Source organism: Trifolium pratense, linkage group LG4, assembly GCF_020283565.1.
Source record: "Trifolium pratense cultivar HEN17-A07 linkage group LG4, ARS_RC_1.1, whole genome shotgun sequence".
Classification (NCBI taxonomy): domain Eukaryota; kingdom Viridiplantae; phylum Streptophyta; class Magnoliopsida; order Fabales; family Fabaceae; genus Trifolium; species Trifolium pratense.
Window position 1 is genome coordinate 9,566,020 of NC_060062.1, and position 20,306 is coordinate 9,586,325.

At 32.8% G+C, this 20,306-nt stretch overlaps 3 protein-coding genes and 1 long non-coding RNA gene across 4 annotated transcripts; 2 read left to right on the forward strand and 2 right to left on the reverse strand.

Annotated features, from left to right (window-relative positions):
- Window positions 1–5,533: 5,533 nt before the first annotated feature.
- Window positions 5,534–6,446, reverse strand: LOC123922081 (DNA damage-binding protein 1a-like). Its single transcript, XM_045974823.1, has 2 exons — window positions 6,297–6,446; window positions 5,534–6,190 (listed from the first exon to the last, which is right to left on the reverse strand). The coding sequence occupies exons 1-2, from the start codon at window positions 6,444–6,446 to the stop codon at window positions 5,534–5,536; spliced, it is 807 nt and encodes a 268-aa protein (XP_045830779.1).
- Window positions 6,447–6,947: 501 nt separating this feature from the next.
- Window positions 6,948–7,487, forward strand: LOC123922082 (DNA damage-binding protein 1a-like). Its single transcript, XM_045974824.1, has one exon. The coding sequence runs from the start codon at window positions 6,948–6,950 to the stop codon at window positions 7,485–7,487; it is 540 nt and encodes a 179-aa protein (XP_045830780.1).
- On the reverse strand, window positions 7,267–11,553 carry LOC123924710 (DNA damage-binding protein 1-like). Its single transcript, XM_045977673.1, has 8 exons — window positions 11,499–11,553; window positions 11,322–11,420; window positions 11,021–11,125; window positions 10,475–10,657; window positions 10,151–10,369; window positions 9,418–9,528; window positions 8,748–9,041; window positions 7,267–7,789 (listed from the first exon to the last, which is right to left on the reverse strand). The coding sequence occupies exons 3-8, from the start codon at window positions 11,111–11,113 to the stop codon at window positions 7,634–7,636; spliced, it is 1,056 nt and encodes a 351-aa protein (XP_045833629.1). The 5' UTR covers window positions 11,114–11,125; window positions 11,322–11,420; window positions 11,499–11,553; the 3' UTR covers window positions 7,267–7,633.
- A 2,613-nt stretch (window positions 11,554–14,166) lies between these two features.
- On the forward strand, window positions 14,167–15,250 carry LOC123924146. Its single transcript, XR_006814627.1, has 2 exons — window positions 14,167–14,321; window positions 14,680–15,250. It is a non-coding gene; the product is annotated as an uncharacterized LOC123924146 (long non-coding RNA).
- The last annotated feature ends 5,056 nt before the right edge of the window (window positions 15,251–20,306 follow it).

Sequence of the window (20,306 nt, forward strand, 5' to 3'; positions counted from 1 at the left end):
CAATTAAGTGACAATGATATTCTCAGTGTGGAAGAAAATGATACATCAGCTCTTGCCATTACAGATGATAATATTCATGAGAATATGAATAACAATGAGACTCAAGTAGAAGAAGACATAAATACTTCAAGTGATGAAAGTGGTGAAATTCAAATTAATGTTGATCAAATGAATTTGCCTCCAAGAGCTAGAAGACCACCTTAGAGTTTCAATGATTTTGTTACAGGAAATGAACTTGATCAAATTGATGAATTGCATAATCTTGCAGTCTATGTACATACTGAAGATCCAACAACATTCAATGAAGCAATCAAATCAAAGGTATGGATAGAAGCTATGAATTAGAAAATAAAATCCATAGAAAAGAATAATACTTGGAAACTCACTACTCTGCCTGAAGAAGCAAATGTGATTGGTGTGAAATGGATTTATAAGACAAAATACAATGAGAAAGGAGAAGTTGACAAGCACAAGGCAAAACTTGTAGCAAAGGGGTACAATCAGAAGCATGGTATTGACTATGATGAGGTCTTTGCTCCTGTTGCAAGATGGGATACAATTAGATCAATACTAGCTATTGCTGCAAAATTAAGTGAAGATATCTATATTGAACAGCCACCAGGTTATCAGAAAGAAAAGAATAGAGTATACAAACTTATGAAAGCACTGTATGGCTTAAAGCAAGCACCAAGGGCCTGGTATAGCAAAATTGAAACCTACTTCAACACTGAGAAATTTGAAAAATGCCCTTCAGAACATACATTGTTTGTGAAACACAAGGCCAATGGTAAGATCCTGATAGTTAGTTTGTATGTTGATGATCTCATATACACTGGAAATGATTTGCTTATGATGGATGAGTTTAAATCTTCAATGCAAAAAAAAAAAAATTCAATGACTGATTTGGAGAAAATGAAATATTTCCTTGGAGTGGAAGTAATCCAGTCAGAAGAAAGTATATACATCAGTCAACAAAAATATGCAACTGAGAATTGAGCAGGTTTGGAATGGAAAAATGTAATAGTGTGTGTAGCCCCATTATACCTCGTTGTAAGCTTGATAAAGATGAAAGTAGTGAAGCTACTGATGCAAGAGAGTATAAGCAGATATAGTTGGAAGCTTAATGTACCTATTAGCTACAAGGCATGACCTAGCTTATTCAGTGTGTCTTATTGCTGGATACATGGAAAGGCCTACAAACATGCACCTTGCAGCTGTTAAAAGAATATTGAGGTACTTGAAGGGTACACTTACAAATGAAATCATGTACAAATGTGATACAGAGAAACCTTTTTAATTAGTTGGATGGTCAGACTCTGATTATGTAGGAGATTTGAATGATAGAAAAAGCACTACAGGCTTTGTATTCATTGTCACCTTGTCTACCACAGAGGCAGAGTATGTTGCAGCAGCTGCATGTGTCTGCCAAGCTATCTGGCTAAGAAATATACTAAGCTACTTGCTGAATGATCAAAAGGTGTGCACTCAAATTTACTGTGATAACAGTTCCTCTGTCAAGCTATCTAAGAATCCCATTATGCACGGTCGTTGTAAGCATATTGATGTGAAATTTCACTTATTGAGATATCTTGCAAAGGAAGGAACAGTTGACCTCAAGCATTGCAAATCACAGGATTAATTGGCAGATATAATGACTAGAAGTGGTCTAGGCATGATGATGAAATGATTAAAGTTTGGCCTGTTTCTTATACTTTGATGCTGAGTCAAGGAAGCTTTGCTGCATCCTCACCTTGTTTTACTTTATTTTTTTTGTTTGCTTGTTAGCGTGTTTGCCAAGTTACCTTAATTGAACTTTTAGGATTGTTCAATTAGGGGAGAGTTTGTTGTGTAGTTTTTGTTATTGCGCCTTGTTAGTTTAGCCCAATACATTTGTGTTTTTAGGCTCATCTCTCTTGTAATGCTTGCATCTATATAAGCAAGGTGTATGTGAATAATGAAGTTGTTGAGTTGGTCATTTGTTCTTTACATACAAAACCAAATAAATTAACATTACTTATCAAAAAAAAAAAAAATAAATTAACATTATTTCAATTACTTGATAAAAAAAATTTAAACCATATTATTTCATCTAACATTTTTTATTTCATCTAACATTAAAATCGAACAATCAAACCAAACTAGTTCGATTTTCTAATTTGAACCAAAATAGATCAATTAATTTCTATTTTGGTTTTGGTTTATCCATTTTTTTTTCTGATCCGCTTATATTTCCAAATGTATGTAGGTACGTAGATATAGAAATAGCTCAATGGGGGTAGGTACAGATAAAAGAAACCAAATTCATTTTTTCCTTTCTCATAAAAAAAATAAGTCAATTCTTCCTTTTTTTAGTTTGGCAGTGATAAAGTGTCAATTTTTTACGTCTAATAAAAAAGCAATGACGTAATCAATTCGACTACATAAACATACCCCTTAATTTTATAGGCTAACTTGTCCCGACTAATTTTTATTTTTTTTTTAAAAAAAAGAAGTTAAAAACATTGACTAAAATCTTAAAATTCAAATTTTTGAGATAAATATAAAAAACTGTTTAGCTGATAGTTTCTACGAGAAGAGATGATAATACGAAATGCATGATTGTTGATTATGATGACAAAATTAAACACGAATGCATAACAAAACATAGGAGATGTTGGTGAGAGAATAATAGTCTATGTTAAATTGACTGTTTACTAAAAAAAATATTATTTTAAGGAGAATGTTAACTCGTGCCCTTAAGGCACATGTTAAGAAGATAAATGTGGAAAATATTTATTGAACTTGTGTTGTATTCAATTTTCTAAGTATTAAATTCTTTGTATCATTAAATACTATATATTTCTATTTTTAGGTAGCTTAACATGTGCCCTTAGAGCACAAGTTAACATGACCCTTATTTTAATTAAAATGACATTTTTTAGCCACATTAAACAACTTTGATCGCACTATAGAGCTGGGTATGCGGGCTAGTCCGCCCCGTTTAACCCGCCCCGCATAAACCCGCATATTAAACGGGGCGAACAAGCCCGTCGGCAAATATAAACGAGTTATAATATTAAGCCCGAGTCCGGTCCGCATAAGCCCGCGGGTTAAACGGTTAACCCGCGGACTATTACCAAAAAAAAATAAAAAAATCATTTTTTTCAAAAAATAAACTAAATTAGTAAAATATTGATATAATGAAAGCTTAAAAAAATATATTATTATTAATAATTTTATGTTATAACATATAAATCATAACTAACAAATAAAAATAAATAAAGTTTGCGATATCATTGAGTTTATCTATCTTATCTTTGTAAGTAATACAACTAAAATCAAATTCAACTGATTCTTATCGTCATTTTTGTACCGTCCATTTTAGTGAGAAAAACTTTCTACATATACCCAAAAAAACATAAAAAGATTAACAGATTCAACTTAACTAAATCACATCAAGGTAACCATATTATTCCAAACATAATAGCGGAAAATACCCCCAAGAAAAATAACTACCCATTTGGACATGTATCTTTTTAAATACTAGCAAATGTATATACAGCTAAGACAAAGTAAAAGATAGTGAAAAAGAACAAAAGATTATAAGTAGAAGAACATGTCTGAATCCTGATGTTTTGTGTTATTGTCTACTTGATTAAAATTGGAGTGTGTTGTTACTTTTTATAATTAGGGTTTAGACTAAGTTCTTTTGTTTTTTGGTTAAAAAAGTTGAATTTGGACATGGACCAAGTTATTTATATCTGATAAATTTTGTAATTAATTATATAAAAAAGAAGGCGGGCCACGGGCTAACCCGCGAACCCGCGAATTTAACCCGCATAACCCGCGGTTTTAACGGTCCAACCCACACGGGCAAAAATAGTAAACGGGTAAAAAAAAATTGGTCTTAAGTCCGTGCGGACTGCGGGTTAAACGAGTCGGCCCGCGAACCTTGGTCCGTATACCCGGCTCTATCGCACTACAATACTCTCTTCGATCTCTAATAATAGAAGAAATTTATTTTTTAGGTGTATTGTATACATCAGTTTTTTAACGTATCTAAAAAGTGAATTTCTTCTTATTAGAATTGAAAGGAGTATATTGTGGTATGATCAAAGGGGTTCAAGATGGCTGGATAAGCTCATATTAAATTAATAAATTTTTGAATAAACAATCAATTTAAATTACTAAACTATCAGTACACTCTTACCAATATATTCCCTAAACTATTAAAAGTAACTAAAACGTCTCTAAACTATACTTGAGAATTCTTGCATGAATACCCACTCAACACTTCACTTTTACACGCAACCAATTAAAACACTACATCTGATTAAAAATTAGAATAAAATTAAAGTTAAGATCATCTCTCTTACACCCTCTGTGACAATATATAAGCAAAAATTAATTTTTTATATTCATTGCATATTTAATGTATATATTCTATAATATAGACCAAATACATTAAATATGCAATGAACTTAGAAATGTGACTTTTGCTTATATATATTGTCACGGAGAGAGTATTTATTAATGATTCTCTCAATTTGGATCCTCTACCCACATTCTTCTAGGAAAGACACCAATTTTGCTTAATCTTGATCAAATGGAGGGTTCTAAAGGTTTAATAGAAAATCTTAATTTTAATAATCTTTCAATAGTGTATTTTAAGCATATTTGAATTAGTGATTATGGAATAAACTAAAAATGTGTAATAGTATGTAAATAGTGTAGTGACATAATGATGTTATTTTATATTCTTTGTGAAATTTCAAAATGATTTTACACCACAACAGCAGCATTACAGCAACTGCAATGCTACCAAAACACAACAACCGCAACCATTACCGTATCCGTGACCACAACATCAATTTAAAACTTTAGTCGAGGATACATAGGGAAAGACCATTGTCCACAGGCCCCTATTTCCTCTGCCTCTTTTATATACTCTTAATTATTCTTCTCATTTAATCAATTTGGGCCCATAGGAATTATTCATAAAATGTATTTTATTTTATTTTTTGCTTATTGAATACGTAGAGGAGGTATAATTCTGACACGCATACTAACATACTACTTATTGTGTAATACTTTCGTTCAAATTCAAATCTATCGCAATCGCAACAATGGAGAAGAAGATGGAAAAGATGGAGAAAAAACCATGATAAGAATCAGATTAAACCGGTGGTAAAAATAAATAAAAAAATAGGTAAGAATCATAATGTGATGTACCAACTTTCTACGGCTTAACACTGACACAATACATATCAATTAGACGAATCACTTAATCAATACCTTCCCAGACGCAAACAGTCTGCAGTTAAACAATATGCAAATAGTATAACAAACATATCTTTACATCACAAGCAAGTGGAATTAACTATTAAGGGACAAAAATTCATATTATCGTGCATATTTGTTGGACTTAGGTTGTTGTTAATTTTTCATATAACATTCCTTCACAACCAGGACAAAAAAGAAGAAAGTGTTGTAGGGTCAAACACCCACACATCGTCTCAAAAAACACAGTAAAGAAGCAAAACAATCTCCATAATCAGTGCAACACGGTGGTCAACTTGAGTACTTGTTCATATAAGTCTGCAGAAACATCCACACCCACACGGCCAGCAATCTCATTCCTCTTACTCTCCTCAAGACCGAGAAACAGCTCCATGATATCCCCATCCAGAAAGTATCTGGTCCGTGTCCCTGGATGGCGGTTAACTTGTCTCCATTCCTCGTAAGATAGCCCTACAACATCGTTATCGGTCGCCAACGTCACTTCTTCTTCAACCCGCTTGAGTAGCTCAAACTTCTCCCGTGGAAGTGGAGCAATCACACCATTAAAGGTGCCAAATGTTATAGTTGGTGGAACATTGACCGCATAAGAACGAACCATAGGCGGAGCAACATACCCGTGTTGAAACTTGCTTATAAACTCCCCAGTATAATACTCGCTTCTGACTTCGAGATTAGATGCTCTTTCTATATCTTGAATGAGGACGAGTTTGAAATCGGTTGTCCCAACGAGATAAAATTTATTGTATAATTTACGTCGAAAATCACCGTAAGAATTCTCTTTGAGCAACTCAAAGGTAGCCATCCAATGTGCAGCGGGCTTCTTATTCTTCTTACTACATCTTTTGAATCTTCGAAGCTTCACCTTGAATCTCCTAATGATAAAGACAGAAAATTTATTACTCCACGTCTTCTTTTACAAATGAAACAAATGTTAAAATTGAAAGCTAAGTAAAAATTACAGAATCTTACACTATACAAAAATAATGATAGTGAATCCATCACATCTCAACCAATACGTTGTTTCCTCTGGACTGCACACATAACGGTAAAATGACGGAATCATCTCCACATTCGCTTTGTAACGCAAACGCACGCCTGTCTTTGAAAAAAACCCACTTATACAGCTGAATACTTCCACCAACAGTAGCAAGCAGTTTCCCATTCATGAATTGATTTAAGGAATTAACAGCTCATTTAGTTTCAGTCTCTGACACAAGCAGTTTCCAGAGGTGGTGGTGGGTTTCAGCTTGTGTCAGAGACTGAAACTAAAGGAGCTGTTAATTCCTTAAATCAATTCATGAATGGGAAATGCTTGCTACTGTTGGTGGAAGTATTCAGCTGTATAAGTGGGTTTTTTTCAAAGACAGGCGTGCGTTTGCGTTACAAAGCGAATGTGGAGATGATTCCGTCATTTTACCGTTATGTGTGCAATCCAGAGGAAACAACGTATTGGTTGGGATGTGATGGATTCACTATCATTATTTTTGTATAGTGTAAGATTCTGTAATTTTTACTAGCTTTCAATTTTAACATTTGTTTCATTTGTAAAAGAAGACGTGTAGTAATAAATTTTCTGTCTTTATCATTAGGAAATTCAAGGTGAAGCTTCGAATATTAGAAGATTCAAAAGATGTAGTAAGAAGAATAAGAAGCCCGCTGCACATTAGATGGCTACCTTTGAGTTGCTCAAAGAGAATTCTTACGGTGATTTTCAACGTAAATTATACAATAAATTTTACCTTGTTGGGACGGCCGATTTCAAACTCGTCCTCATTCAAGATATAGAAAGAGCATCTAATCTCGAAGTCAGGAGCGAGTATTATACTGGGGAGTTTATAAGCAAGTTTCAACACGGGTATGTTGCTCCGCCCATGATTCGTTCTTATGCGGTCAATGTTCCACCAACTATAACATTTGGCACCTTTAATGGTATGATTGGTGTGATTGCTCCACTTCCACGGGAGCGGGTTGAAGAAGAAGTGACGAAGGCGACCGATAACGATGTTGTAGGGCTATCTTACAAGGAATGGAGACAAGTTAACCGCCAACCGGGGACACGGACCAGATACTTTCTGGATGGGGATATCATGGAGCTGTTTCTTGGTCTTGAGGAGAGTAAGAGGAATGAGATTGCTGGCCGTGTGGGTGTGGATTGTTCTGCAGACTTATATGAACAAGTACTCAAGTTGACCACCGTGTTGCACTGAATATGGAGATTGTTTTGCTTCTTTACTGTGTTTTTTGAGACGATGTGTGGGTGTTTGACCCTACAACAACTCCTTCATTTTTATGTAGCTAAAAAGAAAGTCTTCTCTGCTTCTATTTATCAGAATTGTTCTATCAAGAGACACGGCTAAGACATGTGATGTGTTGTTGTATGAAAAAGAGCGCAAAGCAATGGGAGACCTGTCCCAAGATAGACTGTTTCACTATCTGTTAAGCTGCCAAATGCGTCCAACCAAAAGTAAACCAAATGGCCATTCTCCAGGCCGCATAACAAGTAAGAAATCTGCAGAACAAAAAATTTAAACTTTAAGTCTGTATTTGTAATTTATTATAACTAATATAAAGAGCATGAAAGCATAGCAACAATATCAACTTAATTGCTAAGAAAAACTACTGTAGCATTATCTATCGGGAAAAGAAAAGAAAAGGTATTCTAGAAATTCATAATAGTATTGATTTGTGTCTAATGCAGAGTGCCGTACTGTAATTATAAAATATATATTCACAATCACAATAAATACAATGAATGCTCAAGGATGTGAGCAATCTATGCTATCCTGAACAACTAAGACTAAGAGAGATTGTTGGAGATTCCATAAATAGAATTATTTGCCTTATTTATGTAACAGCATTTATAGGGAATTATTGCCATGACTAATAGGCCAAATCATTGTACAGATTCAGCCCCTTGTATTTTATATTTAACCTCTGAATCATCTCTAAACCTAGCTCCACCACCCATGGAAGAAAGCAAACCAGAAGATTCGGCCAACATCTCGGTTGAAGGGCACTTTCTTCCTATTCACAGATTGAATGGCCAGAATTACAAAAAACATAGGTGCAGTCAGTAAGATCTACAATCAAAGCCCTTAGTCACTGACTGGAATGGAAGCTAGTCAATGAAATTTGCACTGTGCACAATCGTAGGATTGAAGCACTACTAATACTGTATAGAACTTCAGAATAGTATTGTTTTCTTCATGTCTAAAACAGAGCACGGCTTACGGTTTTTATAATGTATTTACAATAAATTTAATGAATGCTCAAGGATTTGAATTAGTAATCTATCCCTATTAACATGGACTAATGTGACTAATTCTAACAGATATTAATATTTCTGATACAGTATACCACCCACCACAAAATAGAGTAGAGCTCTCCAATCTCAGACTCAAAAAATAACCAAGTAGAAGCAGAATTTTTTAAACAAAAACATATAAGCTAGCTCAAGGAAAGCCTACCTCTTCTTCAAAAGCCCAAAAAAGAACAGATCGAGGCGTTGCTTCTGGTGCTGAACCAACCTGCACCTTTTGCTTTTTATCAAGGTCCGGAAGAGAATATATTGCCACATTCGGATAATGATCCTGATCTGCCCAGAACCCAATTGCTGCTAGATTACTGTGATTAGGGTTTCTGCCAATGGAATTTATGCCTAGGCATGAGACATGACTGTCCAGTCTGGTTTCCTTTTTTATCAAAAGTTTACCATCTTCAATTTCCATATAAACCAAGCCGTACATACAAGACAACAAAATCTGTATCCAAGTGTAGCAATGATGACGATAAGTATGAGGATGATTAGTACAAATAATAGTAGTTTCATAAATCACGTCTAATGATTATTGACTACTTTTCAGCAACCATAGTTTGTGTGAAAATCCAACTATTGAAACTCTATTAGGCAGGAGGCACAATAACAAATACCTCAAATTAGAGAAGACAGAAAATGAAAAGGATAGTAAAAAGTATAAGGCAAAAAAGCTATTCAATCTCATTGCATATCAGATATGACAACTCCATGAAAATAAAAATTTGGCAGAAGGCAAAAGTAAAGCTAAATAAATAATCATATCAGCTTGATCCAACAAAAATATCACTTGAAGTTTACGTGATGAAGCTTAAGAATCAAACCTGAGCAGCATTACCAGTAGCAACAGTATATGAACTGTCCCGTGGTGCACGACATTCACATATGAGTTCTTTAATTGTGGAGCTCACCAATCTTACAGACTCAGAAGTAACCTGTTATTGTTGTTTATCAGCCAATGAAAGATTACTATAATGCGACAAAAAATACAGCAAACTGAAAGGTTACTATAATGTTATTAGCATCAACATCAAGGACTTCACTCGAGCGCATTCAGAATTAATTAGATAGGTTAGGCTCTTGTATGATCCTTATAATCATCAAATCCTAATTATAATCTGAATGTAATTTTTTGTTATAAATACATAAGGATGATGGTTAGTCTTTCAAGCATTCAGAACCTATATTTCAAGTATCATCGCTCCACATTATTTTGAATACTGTTTAAATGTCAGAAGATTAAGAAAGCCATAAATCTTCATGGAAAAGAAAGCAAATGCCCTTTTAATGCAAGGTGGCATGTATATTTCTTGTGAATTGTTGGTGAAGTTTGGTTAGATGAAAAACATTTTTGAAAAGCCGCGTAATGGGATCCTGTATAAAAATACAATAAATTGACAATCTAAAATTAAACTTAATTGAATAATGCAAATGCCAAAACAACTCGGTTACAATTTCTACCTTCTTTAACACAACCTTTAGTTTGCTTAATTGTAGTCAGAGATGGAGGTATCACCGTAATCAACAATAAAAGAGGAAAATAAGGTCAGAACGTACTTGTACAACTTGGTTGTAAATTGCATCATGGCAAAATAGTGATTCTTTGTCAGAACAAAATCCCGCAATCTCAGCTTCCACAAAATTATCCTTAGAATCCGTTGTTGTGAGGACAAGTGTCGCATGTGCATTAGTCAAGACCAGAAAAGTGTCAAAGGGATCGTCTATAGAGGATTTCAGAGACCATATTCTCTTAATACAATCGATGTCAATATCAACCTATTTCACATAAATGCTTTAGAAAATTAATATTTTGCAAAGCACGTGGATTTATTTTTATTTGACACTTTTGTGTCTTGGGTTGCAGAGTGGAGAGGGGCTGACCTTTTCATTGATCCCTAATGCGTAACAAAGAACACAAAGAGAACCGTCCTTGTAAGCTCCAGAACAGGTTACAATCTCGCCTAGACCTTGCCTTTCAAGGCCTAACCTACAAAAATCGAGAATTGGCCCCAAATTGGCATGACTATCCAAAATTTCCACTGTCTGTCGTTTCAGCTTTATAAGCTGTATTTCAACCATCAGAAACAGTTAGTCCCCAATCTCTAAATGCGGAAATAAGACTAATTTAGACATGAATATGCCACAAAAGTGGGGAACATTTATAAAATAAAAGACCTTTATTGAGAACATTTTATTTTGGCAACCAAGATAAGAAGAGGGGATACAGCTCTCCAAACCATAACTTAGCACAATTTCACTATCCTTATTCTTTTTCTGAATTGAAGGCACATATTACTAGTGCTAGGAAAATTAGATTTATAGAATACTAGCAATTTCACCCATAAGAAGATGCATAATTTAGAAACCACTTAATTTTATTTGAATATGGACTAGAAAAAATATTAAAGATAATAATTATTACCGCACCTGAGAATCTCCGTAGCTTGAACCGATATAAACAGTTTCATCATTAAGAAATGAAATTGTAGATGGAATAGAAGTCTTCCCAATATTGTTCATTTTGAGTCCAACGGTCCAACCCTAAAAAGTACAAATTCAAAATAAAAATTATAGATATAAAAAATAATAATGATAATAATAAATACTGATCAGCATTTTGTTCCCTTTATGGAAAAACAAATCGTTATTTCCAAAATCAATTTATCTGTAGAAACAAATGTTATTATTATTGATAAAAAAAGGAAGCAAACAAAAGTGTGATCACATACTTATTTTCATGATAGGTTATAGAAAGTAAACGAAGGGCTACACCAAGCAAATAGTTAAGACCGCAAGAATCTCTTCCATAGGCTTTAGTGATTGATGACTGAAATGCAACATAAATTATAATTAGAAAAAATTTAGGTTTTTGTGTAATTTAAAGGTAATTGAGACAGAAAATTACATGTTCAAATGAGATAGTTTGAAGATCATTAGCACTGCAGTATACTATATTTTCTTCTCCTTTGTCTCGAGTCAACCTTCAGTATACAGCGCATTTGTTGATCCCGGTCCCTTCACCTGCCTATGGTATACACCTTCAGTATACACCGACATTTTTCTAAGGCGAACAAGAACAAGATCTTAAAAGTTTGATTCTCCAAAATCTTCACAAAATGAGATTCTGACCGATCATCACACAGTCTAGAGGTAATAATCCCAAACGTCATTGAGATCTTCTGGTAACAGATCTTCAGTGGCTGTTCCTCCAGTGGTATAAAACGATGAATGTGTAAACGAAAAGGGAACGAGAAAATTCGTACCAGAGAGCGACTGAATTGAAGAGAAGAAAGAAGATTTCGCGGAGACTGTCTTGACTGAGTGATGGCCGGCAATGGGTGTTGAGAGCGACGGGTGGCGAAGGAGCTCAGGTCGCGATGATGATGAAGCACCGTCGTTTCATTCTCAATTGCGTTAGGGTTTCAACGTTTCGTTTCTTGAATTTGAATGGCCGCTTTAGTAATTGTCTTCGGTCTTTATTTATTGAGTTTAATGTAAGGAGTAAAAAATATAAGAATGCTCCAACCTTTTTTTCATATAAAGAAAGTGGAGTTAAGTGGGGCAGTATTGTAGTTAAAAATATTTTTACACGTCCAATAGAACTTAATTATTCCTCTGCATCAAATTATTAAAGTGGAGTGTATTGAGGAAATTTGACGGAATGCATTTTTTATATTAAATAATGGTGTAAAATAGTTTTATATGTCTCGTTCTCTCTAATTAAATATTCTACTTTAAAATTCAAGACATGGCAATGGCAATGGGGCAGGATAAGAACTGGTTTTTCTCTCCCTAAATTCAAAACCATAAAGTTCAAGTATCTTCGTATTCGTTCCAATTCTAAACGGGATAAAAAATATAACCTAACTCATATCTGACAGAGTTCGGGTATTCCGATTTCTCTCTATACCACGTAAGCTTGGATTGTATTTTGGTCATTTTTTATTATAAAAAAAAAAAGTTAAGAACTCAAAATTATACTTTTCACCAATATAACTTTTTTAAATAACGAAAAAATAGAGGAAAATAACTTTGTTTAAATACTCGGCTTAAAAATAAAAATAAACATATTTATGTAACTTAAGAGTTTGTTTAAAAAATTTAAATTTAAAAGATGTAAAATATAATTATAATATAACTGGAGCGGGTATGGGACGATTATCAATATTCTCATGATCCACCCCAACCTCGTCTTTTGAAATCGGAGAAAATTCAAATCCAATCAACTCTGGTTTTTCCGTCAAATTGGGGCGGATACACGCGGATATGAATAAGTAAGACGTCTTTCGTTTGTTGACTCTTTCGTGAGATTTAGAATTATCCATAAAATGTATTTTTTTGCTTATTGAATATGTAGAGGAGGTATAATTCTGACACGCATACTAACATACTACTTATTGTGTAATACCTTCGTTTAAATTCAAATTTATCGCAATCGCAACAATGGAGAAGAAGATGGAAAAGATGGAGAAAAAACCATGATATTAAATGATGAAGAAGATGAAAACGTGTGCCCACTATAAAGAAAATTCTTATTGAATAATGAAAGAAAATAGTCATATTGGATTATTATTTTCTATGAAAAATAGTGATATTAAATATTGAAGAAGACATTGGAGAAAAGAGTGAAATGATGGTGCTGCTACTGGTGTCTACCAAAAGTTTAAGAAAATTTCTTATAGCGTCTCATGGGTTTCTTAAATATCATTTCTTATTTCTTAAATAGCATCTGTTATTTAAAATATCAAACGGTATTTTTTATAAATTTCTTATTTTATATCCTCCACTATTTAAACAACGGATAAGTAAAAATAGGACGCGCTAAAACCCTAGAAATTCATAATACATCAAAAAGAAACTTTCAAAGTTTGAAACAAATTAGAACTATTGAAAGTAGGTATTGGATTGGGCCTTTTATTTTTCTTTGATAAGCCGGGCCTTCATTTTGCTAATTTGTTTTTGGCCCTAGACTAGAGAGAATAGGTATCAATAGCTTCTTTTCGGACCTTCCATGTTATTTTTATCTTTTGGATTTCCTTTTTTGCCTTTTAATAAAAAATTTGGTTTTTATTTACTGATTTTTTTTGTCTTGAAAAAAAATTTGGTTTCTGTTTATCGAATTTTTTCTGAATTTTTTTAAGAAGTTCAAGCTTTTTGAATATGGAAATTTTTTCAATTTTTTAAGAAGCAAAAGAAACATATATTAGACATATAAGGTGTGCTTAAAACCCAATAATTATTAAATGCAAAAAACAAATGAAAGAAAAATATCACAACAAACCGATCAAAAAAGCACAAATTCAAATTTTTTTATTAAGATCATCTAAAACTCCACACTTTATATAGCATAAAATAAAACCATTTCGAAGACAACCACAAAGAGAACTAGATTAGACTTCGTCGGTAAACTATCACAAAAAAGTCACCAAGTAAATGTTTAAGTTAGTTTCTTTTTATTAGTATTAAATAAAATTTGTCAAAGAAACTTAATACAGTAAGTTTTATTAAATATTCGCTACAGTAGCTCAGTTGATAACTACTAAGAGACATTTTTAGAGGACTGATTAATAGACCAATATTATACGGTCAACAAAAATTATCTTATAATGGGTCAGATATTGCGTTTTCTCCATATGGTGAATTTTAGAGAGAAATGAGAAAAATTTGTGCTATTCGTATATTTAGTTCCCAACGTGTGTCATATTATTCTTCTATAAGAAAATTTGAGGTTGTTAGAAGTCCCACATTGGCTAGAGATATGGTAAAGATAGCCTTTATAAGTGTAGTGCAAACCTCAACTCTTAAGCTAGCTTTTGTGGTTGAGTATAGGCCTCTCAAATTCTAATATGGTATCAGAGCCTATCCTAGATCCATTTGTTGTTTGTTGTGGAGACCTCCCATATTTGGGCCACCCGTTGTTGTTGATCCCACGTTCCAGCTTGTTCAATCCTGGACGTGAGGGGGTGTGTTAGAAGTCCCACATTGGCTAGAGATATGGTAAAGATAGCCTTTATAAGTGTAGTGCAAACCTCAACTCTTAAGCTAGCTTTTGTGGTTGAGTATAAGCCTCTCAAATTCTAATAGAGGTGAAGAAAATTATTGAAAAAATTTCAAGGCATGCTACTTCTTCGAGTGTTACAAATTTGAGTGAATTATTGATTTCACTATCAAGTACTTTAATATGTAGGATTGCTTTTGGGAAAAGCTATGAGAATGATGGAAATGAGAGAAGTAGGTTTCATGAAATGTTGCATGAGTTCCAAGCTTTGTTTGCAGAATTCTTTTTTCTGATTATATTCCATTCACGGGTTGGATCGATAAACTAAGAGGATTGCATGGTCGTGTTGATAGAATTTTCAAGGAATTTGATGAGTTTTCTCAAGAGATATTGATGAACATTTGGATCCAAATAGACAACAAATTGCAGATGATGAAGAAGATATTGTTGATATCTTACTCCAATTGAAGAAAAAGCATTCATTTTCTTTTGATTTCACTTTTGATCACATCAAAGCAATAGTCCTAGTGGTATGTTATTTTAATTCAATTTTCTCTATTTTTATATTTTATTTATTTTTGGTGAATTTCTTATACACATACAAGCCGTTTTTCTAATGTACGTAGACAAATGAGATAATATTTTTATGGGTGATGCTAACATGTGTTTTTTTGCCATCACAAAATGAGTAAACAATTTTATTTTTTTTTGTAAAAAATAAATTCTTGACACATATTTTATCCGGTCTTAAATATAAGCAAAAATTAAAACGTATTTAGTCTAAATTTGAGCCAAATATATTTTGACTTTTACTTATATTTAAGACCGAATAGAGTAATTCTTAAAAATTCGTGTCGCATAAATCCAATAAATACATTCACATACAATTGGTGAATGGCATCGCAATTATTCACAAAATATCTCAAAAACCCACTAAGGAGGTAACCCATCTTCAATCTTGACCACTGAATTAATGGTGAAAATGACATTTTTGTATGATACCCAAGTTTTATTTTTTGTGTATGCTAAATGCCAATGATTGTATATTTATCGGTGAACAACGTGTTCATATATATATATATATATATATATATATATATATATATATATATATATATAGACTTTGGCTAACATGGAAGACTTTACCAAGTCTTCCATGGTGCACAAGTTGCCCATATTGTTATAACGAATACGAATTTTTCAAAATCAACCGTTGGATTGAAAACCGTTAATTTTTATGGGTCTCAATAACATATCAAATAATTTTCGATTTTTTTTAAAAATATTATGGATGATCTATACGATATAAACTTTCAATCCAACGGTCGATTTTGTAAAATTCATATTCATTATAATAATTTGTGCAACTTGTGCACCATGAAAGACTTGATGAAGTCTTCCATGTTAGAATTGGCCATATATATATGTTAAGGCAAATGGAACCTCTAATCTCATTAGTGAATGGCAAGGCCTTATATAGCCAATGTACAAGCTCACAAGTTAGTTACAACAACCAAAACTAACTAACTAACTATATTACTTGGGCCTTAAGTAACTTATACAAGCACCAAATCCACAAGCTCTAGGCCTAGCTATGGCATTACACATACAAAGCTTGACACTTTATCTAACATAGCCTCTCCTAAACTGAATTCTATCACATATTCAGTTTACATCTTCAAATTGACACATTCCAAGCAAGTCTCTAAATCTGCAAAAGTTCTCTAGGGTCAATGCTTTAGTCATGGTGTCTGCAATTTGCTTAGAGGATGAGCAATGGAGCAACTGAATTTTCCCATCCCTAGTCAGATCTCTGAGGAAATGAAATCTAACATCTATATGTTTGCTTCTTCCATGCATTACTAGATTCTTTGGCAGTTTAATGGTGGAGTTGTTATCACAATAGAGAGTGGTGCATTCTTCCTTTCTGCAGCTGACATGATCAAGCATTTTGGCCAACCAAATAGCTTGACAGGCACAATTAGCTGCTGCTATGAAATCAGCTTCAGTGGTGGAGAGGGTGATAATTGGTTGTTTCTTTGAAGACCATGACACTGCCTTTGAGCCAATCATGAAAACATACCCTGATGTGCTTTTCCTGTCATCTAGATCACCTGCATAATCTGAATCTGACCAACCAGTAAGCTCATCATTCTTTCCCTTTTCAAACCACAGTCCATAGCTCACAGTCCCTTTCACATATCTAAGGATTCTTTTCACCGATGCAACATGTAATTCTGTAGGCCTCTCCATAAATCTAGCTACCAAGCACACTGAGAATGCTAAATCAGGTCTAGTAGCAAGAAGATACATTAGGCAACCTACCATCTGTTTATAGCTACTTGAATCACAAGTTATTCCATCTTCATCTTTCTTCAATTTGCTTCCAGGCACAATAGGGTTGCAGACACTATTGCAATTTTCCATATTGAACCTTTTTAAGATTTCACAAGCATATTTTTGTTGAAACATGAAGATACCTTCCTTTGTCTGTTTTACTTCAATTCCAAGGAAGTATCTCATTCTTCCTAAATCAGTCATAGCAAAATTCCTTTCCATGGATGCTTTGAATTTATCAAACATCTTTTGGTCATTGCCTGTAAAGATGAGATCATCAACATACAAGCTTACAATGATGATCCTCTCATCTGCTTCTTTCTTTACAAATAAGGTGTGCTCATGAGCACATTTGACAAATCCTTCTTTGTTTAAATAGGCCTCAAATTTGCTATACCAGGCTCTTGGAGCCTGCTTTAATCCATAAAGAGAATTTTCATTTTCGACGACCAACCATTTGAATCACCGGGAACTCAACGTTTCAATGAAAATTTAGAAAATGCTTACTATCCCGGTTATTCTCTTCCTCTCATGCGCATGCAGACCCGACAGGAAAAAGACAAAAAAAATTAGCCTTGGTAAATGACGACATTCTGAATGTCGCTACCCAAAGGCAATGGCGACATTTCAAAAGTCACTACCCTTCCCCCCTGCTGCGTCGTCAGATTTGGTCTCCTAAGAGGTGTATTACGGGAAATAATTTTGAGAGGGGGGTATTACGGGAAATAAGAGGGGGGGTAGGGGTATATTTTGGGAAAAAAATCTTGATTTGAATATATATGCAAGGGCTAACCAAAGTTTGAATCTGAAATCTCCCGTTATTCATTTCAATGAGTAAATTTTTATATATTAGGCTACTTGACAAAAAAAACATACGATCCGTTTGTTACAGATTAAAAAAAAAGTGATTTTGATCTAAAATAATTTAGAGATTAGTTTTTAGAGATTTTATAGAAAAGTTGAATTTACTTTATGTTTACTCTTAATAGCTTCTCATTTTTAGCTGTTTTCATCTAAACCATATTATTTCATCTAACATTTTTTTTTTCATCTAACATTTATCAATACTATATATAAAGAGGATACATGTGTTTTAGTGTGAACTTTTCATAATACCAACAATTCCTTTGATTTTTTTAGTAGCAACAAAAATCTTTTATTAACAAACTCACCAACAAATAAGGCATTTTTTTAGCTGTAAAACTCTTTTATTAACAAACTCATCATAACATAAAACATGTCTTTTATTTTTTACATAAGTTAGACACAAGCAGGCGCGGAACGCGCTTGCCTGACCCGCTAATATATATATATATATATATATATATATATATATATATATATATATATATATATATATATATATATATATATATATATATATATAAAAGGTATTAGTAAAAGGTACTTCGGTTCAATTTATCGGTTCATCAATTTTCGAAATTAAAATCCAACAATCAAACCAAACTAGTCCGATTTTTTTCGGTTTTGTTCGATTTTCTTATTTGAACCAAAATAGATCAATTAATTTATAATTTGGTTTTGGTTTATCCATTTTTTTCTGATCCGCTTATATTTCCAAATGTATGTCGGTACGTAGATATAGAAATAGCTCAATGTCGGTACGTAGATACGTTAAAAAAGAAGTTAAAAGCATTGACTAAAATCTTAAAATTCAATTTTTTGAGATAAATATATATAAAAAACTGTTTAGCTGATATTTTCTACGAGAAGAGATGATAATACGAAATGCATGATTGTTGATTATGATGACAAAATTAAACACGAATGCATAACAAAACATAGAAGATGTGAGAGAATAATAGTCTATGTTAAATTGATTGTTTGCTAAAAAAAATATTATTTTAATTAAAATGACATTTTTTAGCCACATTAAACAACTTTGATCGCCCTACAAATACTCTCTTCGATCTCTAATAATAGAAGAAATTTATTTTTTAGGTGTATTGTATACATCGGTCTTTTAACGTATCTAAAAAGTGAATTTCTTCTTATTAGAACCGAAGGGAGTATATTGTGGTATGATCAAAGGGTTCAAGATGGCTGGATAAGCTCATATTAAATTAATAAATTTTTGAATAAACAATCAATTTAAATTCCTAAACTATCAGTACTCTCTTACCAATATGTTTCCTAAACTATTAAAATTAACTAAAACGTCTCTAAACTATACTTGAGAATTCTTGCATGAATACCCACTCAACACTTCACTTTTACATTCAACCAATTAAAACAGATTAAAAATTAGAATAAAATTAAAGTTAAGATCATCTCTCTTACACCCTCCGTGACAATATATAAGCAAAAATTAATTTTTTAGATTCATTGCACATTTAATGTATATATCCTATAATATAGACCAAATACATTAAATATGCAATGAACTTAGAAATGTGACTTTTGCTTATATATTGTCACGGAAGAAGTATTTATTAATGATTCTCTCAATTTGGATCCTCTACCCACATTCTTCTAGGAAAGACACCAATTTTGCTTAATCTTGATCAAATGGAGGGTTCTAAAGGTTTAATGGAAAATCTTAATTTTAACAATCTTTCAACCGTGTATTTTAAGCATATTTGAATTAGTGATTATGGAATAAATTAAAACTATGCAATAGTATGTAAATAATGTAGTGACATAATGGTATTATTTTATATACTTTGTGAAATTTTAAAATGATTTAACACCGCAACAGCAGCATTGCAGCAACTGCAATGCTAGCAAAACACAACAACCATAACCATTACCGTATTCGTGATCACAACAACAATTTAAAACTTTAGTGAAGGATACATAGGGAAAGACCATTGTCCACAGGCCCCATATTTCCTCTGCCTCTTTTATATACTCTTAATTATTCTTCTCATTTAATCTGTTTGGGGATATAAATTGAGAAAGATTATTTATTTGATCTCATATCCATTTTGATGGTCATTCATTTTTTGGATGTGATATAATACAAAGGTGGTGATTGATTCACAGATTCTTTTAGTTTATGAGGAAACAAGGTGGAGAGAGAAGGGAGAAAAATATCTTCAATAATAATGAGTGTAAAATTTGATTTTAGATAGATTTTATTGAGGTGTAATATTTTAATTGATTGTGTATAAGAGTGAGATATTAGACTAGTGTCCATACAAGAATTTCTCATTATACGATTCACATCCAATAATTTGGTCCTTCAATTCATTTTTTTTGTTAAGTGACTCTTAGTAGTTCCTAAACTATTAAAATACTTTAAATTAGTCTCTAATCTATCTTGAAAAATAACAAAATAATCCCTAACTATTATAAAAACTACGAAATAATCTCTAAATATTTACAAAAATAAACACATCCATACGTGATTACACC

What these genes read in the sequence shown, in the direction of transcription:
- LOC123922082 (XM_045974824.1), top strand. Translation starts at nt 6,948, where the DNA reads ATGGCTACCTTTGAGTTGCTCAAAGAGAATTCTTACGGTGATTTTCAA.
- LOC123922081 (XM_045974823.1), bottom strand. Translation starts at nt 6,446, where the DNA reads ATGAATGGGAAACTGCTTGCTACTGTTGGTGGAAGTATTCAGCTGTAT. An exon ending in TGCAGTCCAGAGGAAACAAC is followed by an intron (nt 6,191 to 6,296) that starts GTATTGGTTGAG and finishes CATTTGTAAAAG; the next exon opens with AAGACGTGGAGTAATAAATT.
- LOC123924710 (XM_045977673.1), bottom strand. Translation starts at nt 11,113, where the DNA reads ATGAACAATATTGGGAAGACTTCTATTCCATCTACAATTTCATTTCTT. An exon ending in TTTACAACCAAGTTGTACAA is followed by an intron (nt 9,529 to 10,150) that starts GTACGTTCTGAC and finishes CAACAATAACAG; the next exon opens with GTTACTTCTGAGTCTGTAAG. An exon ending in CTACTGGTAATGCTGCTCAG is followed by an intron (nt 9,042 to 9,417) that starts GTTTGATTCTTA and finishes ACTTGGATACAG; the next exon opens with ATTTTGTTGTCTTGTATGTA.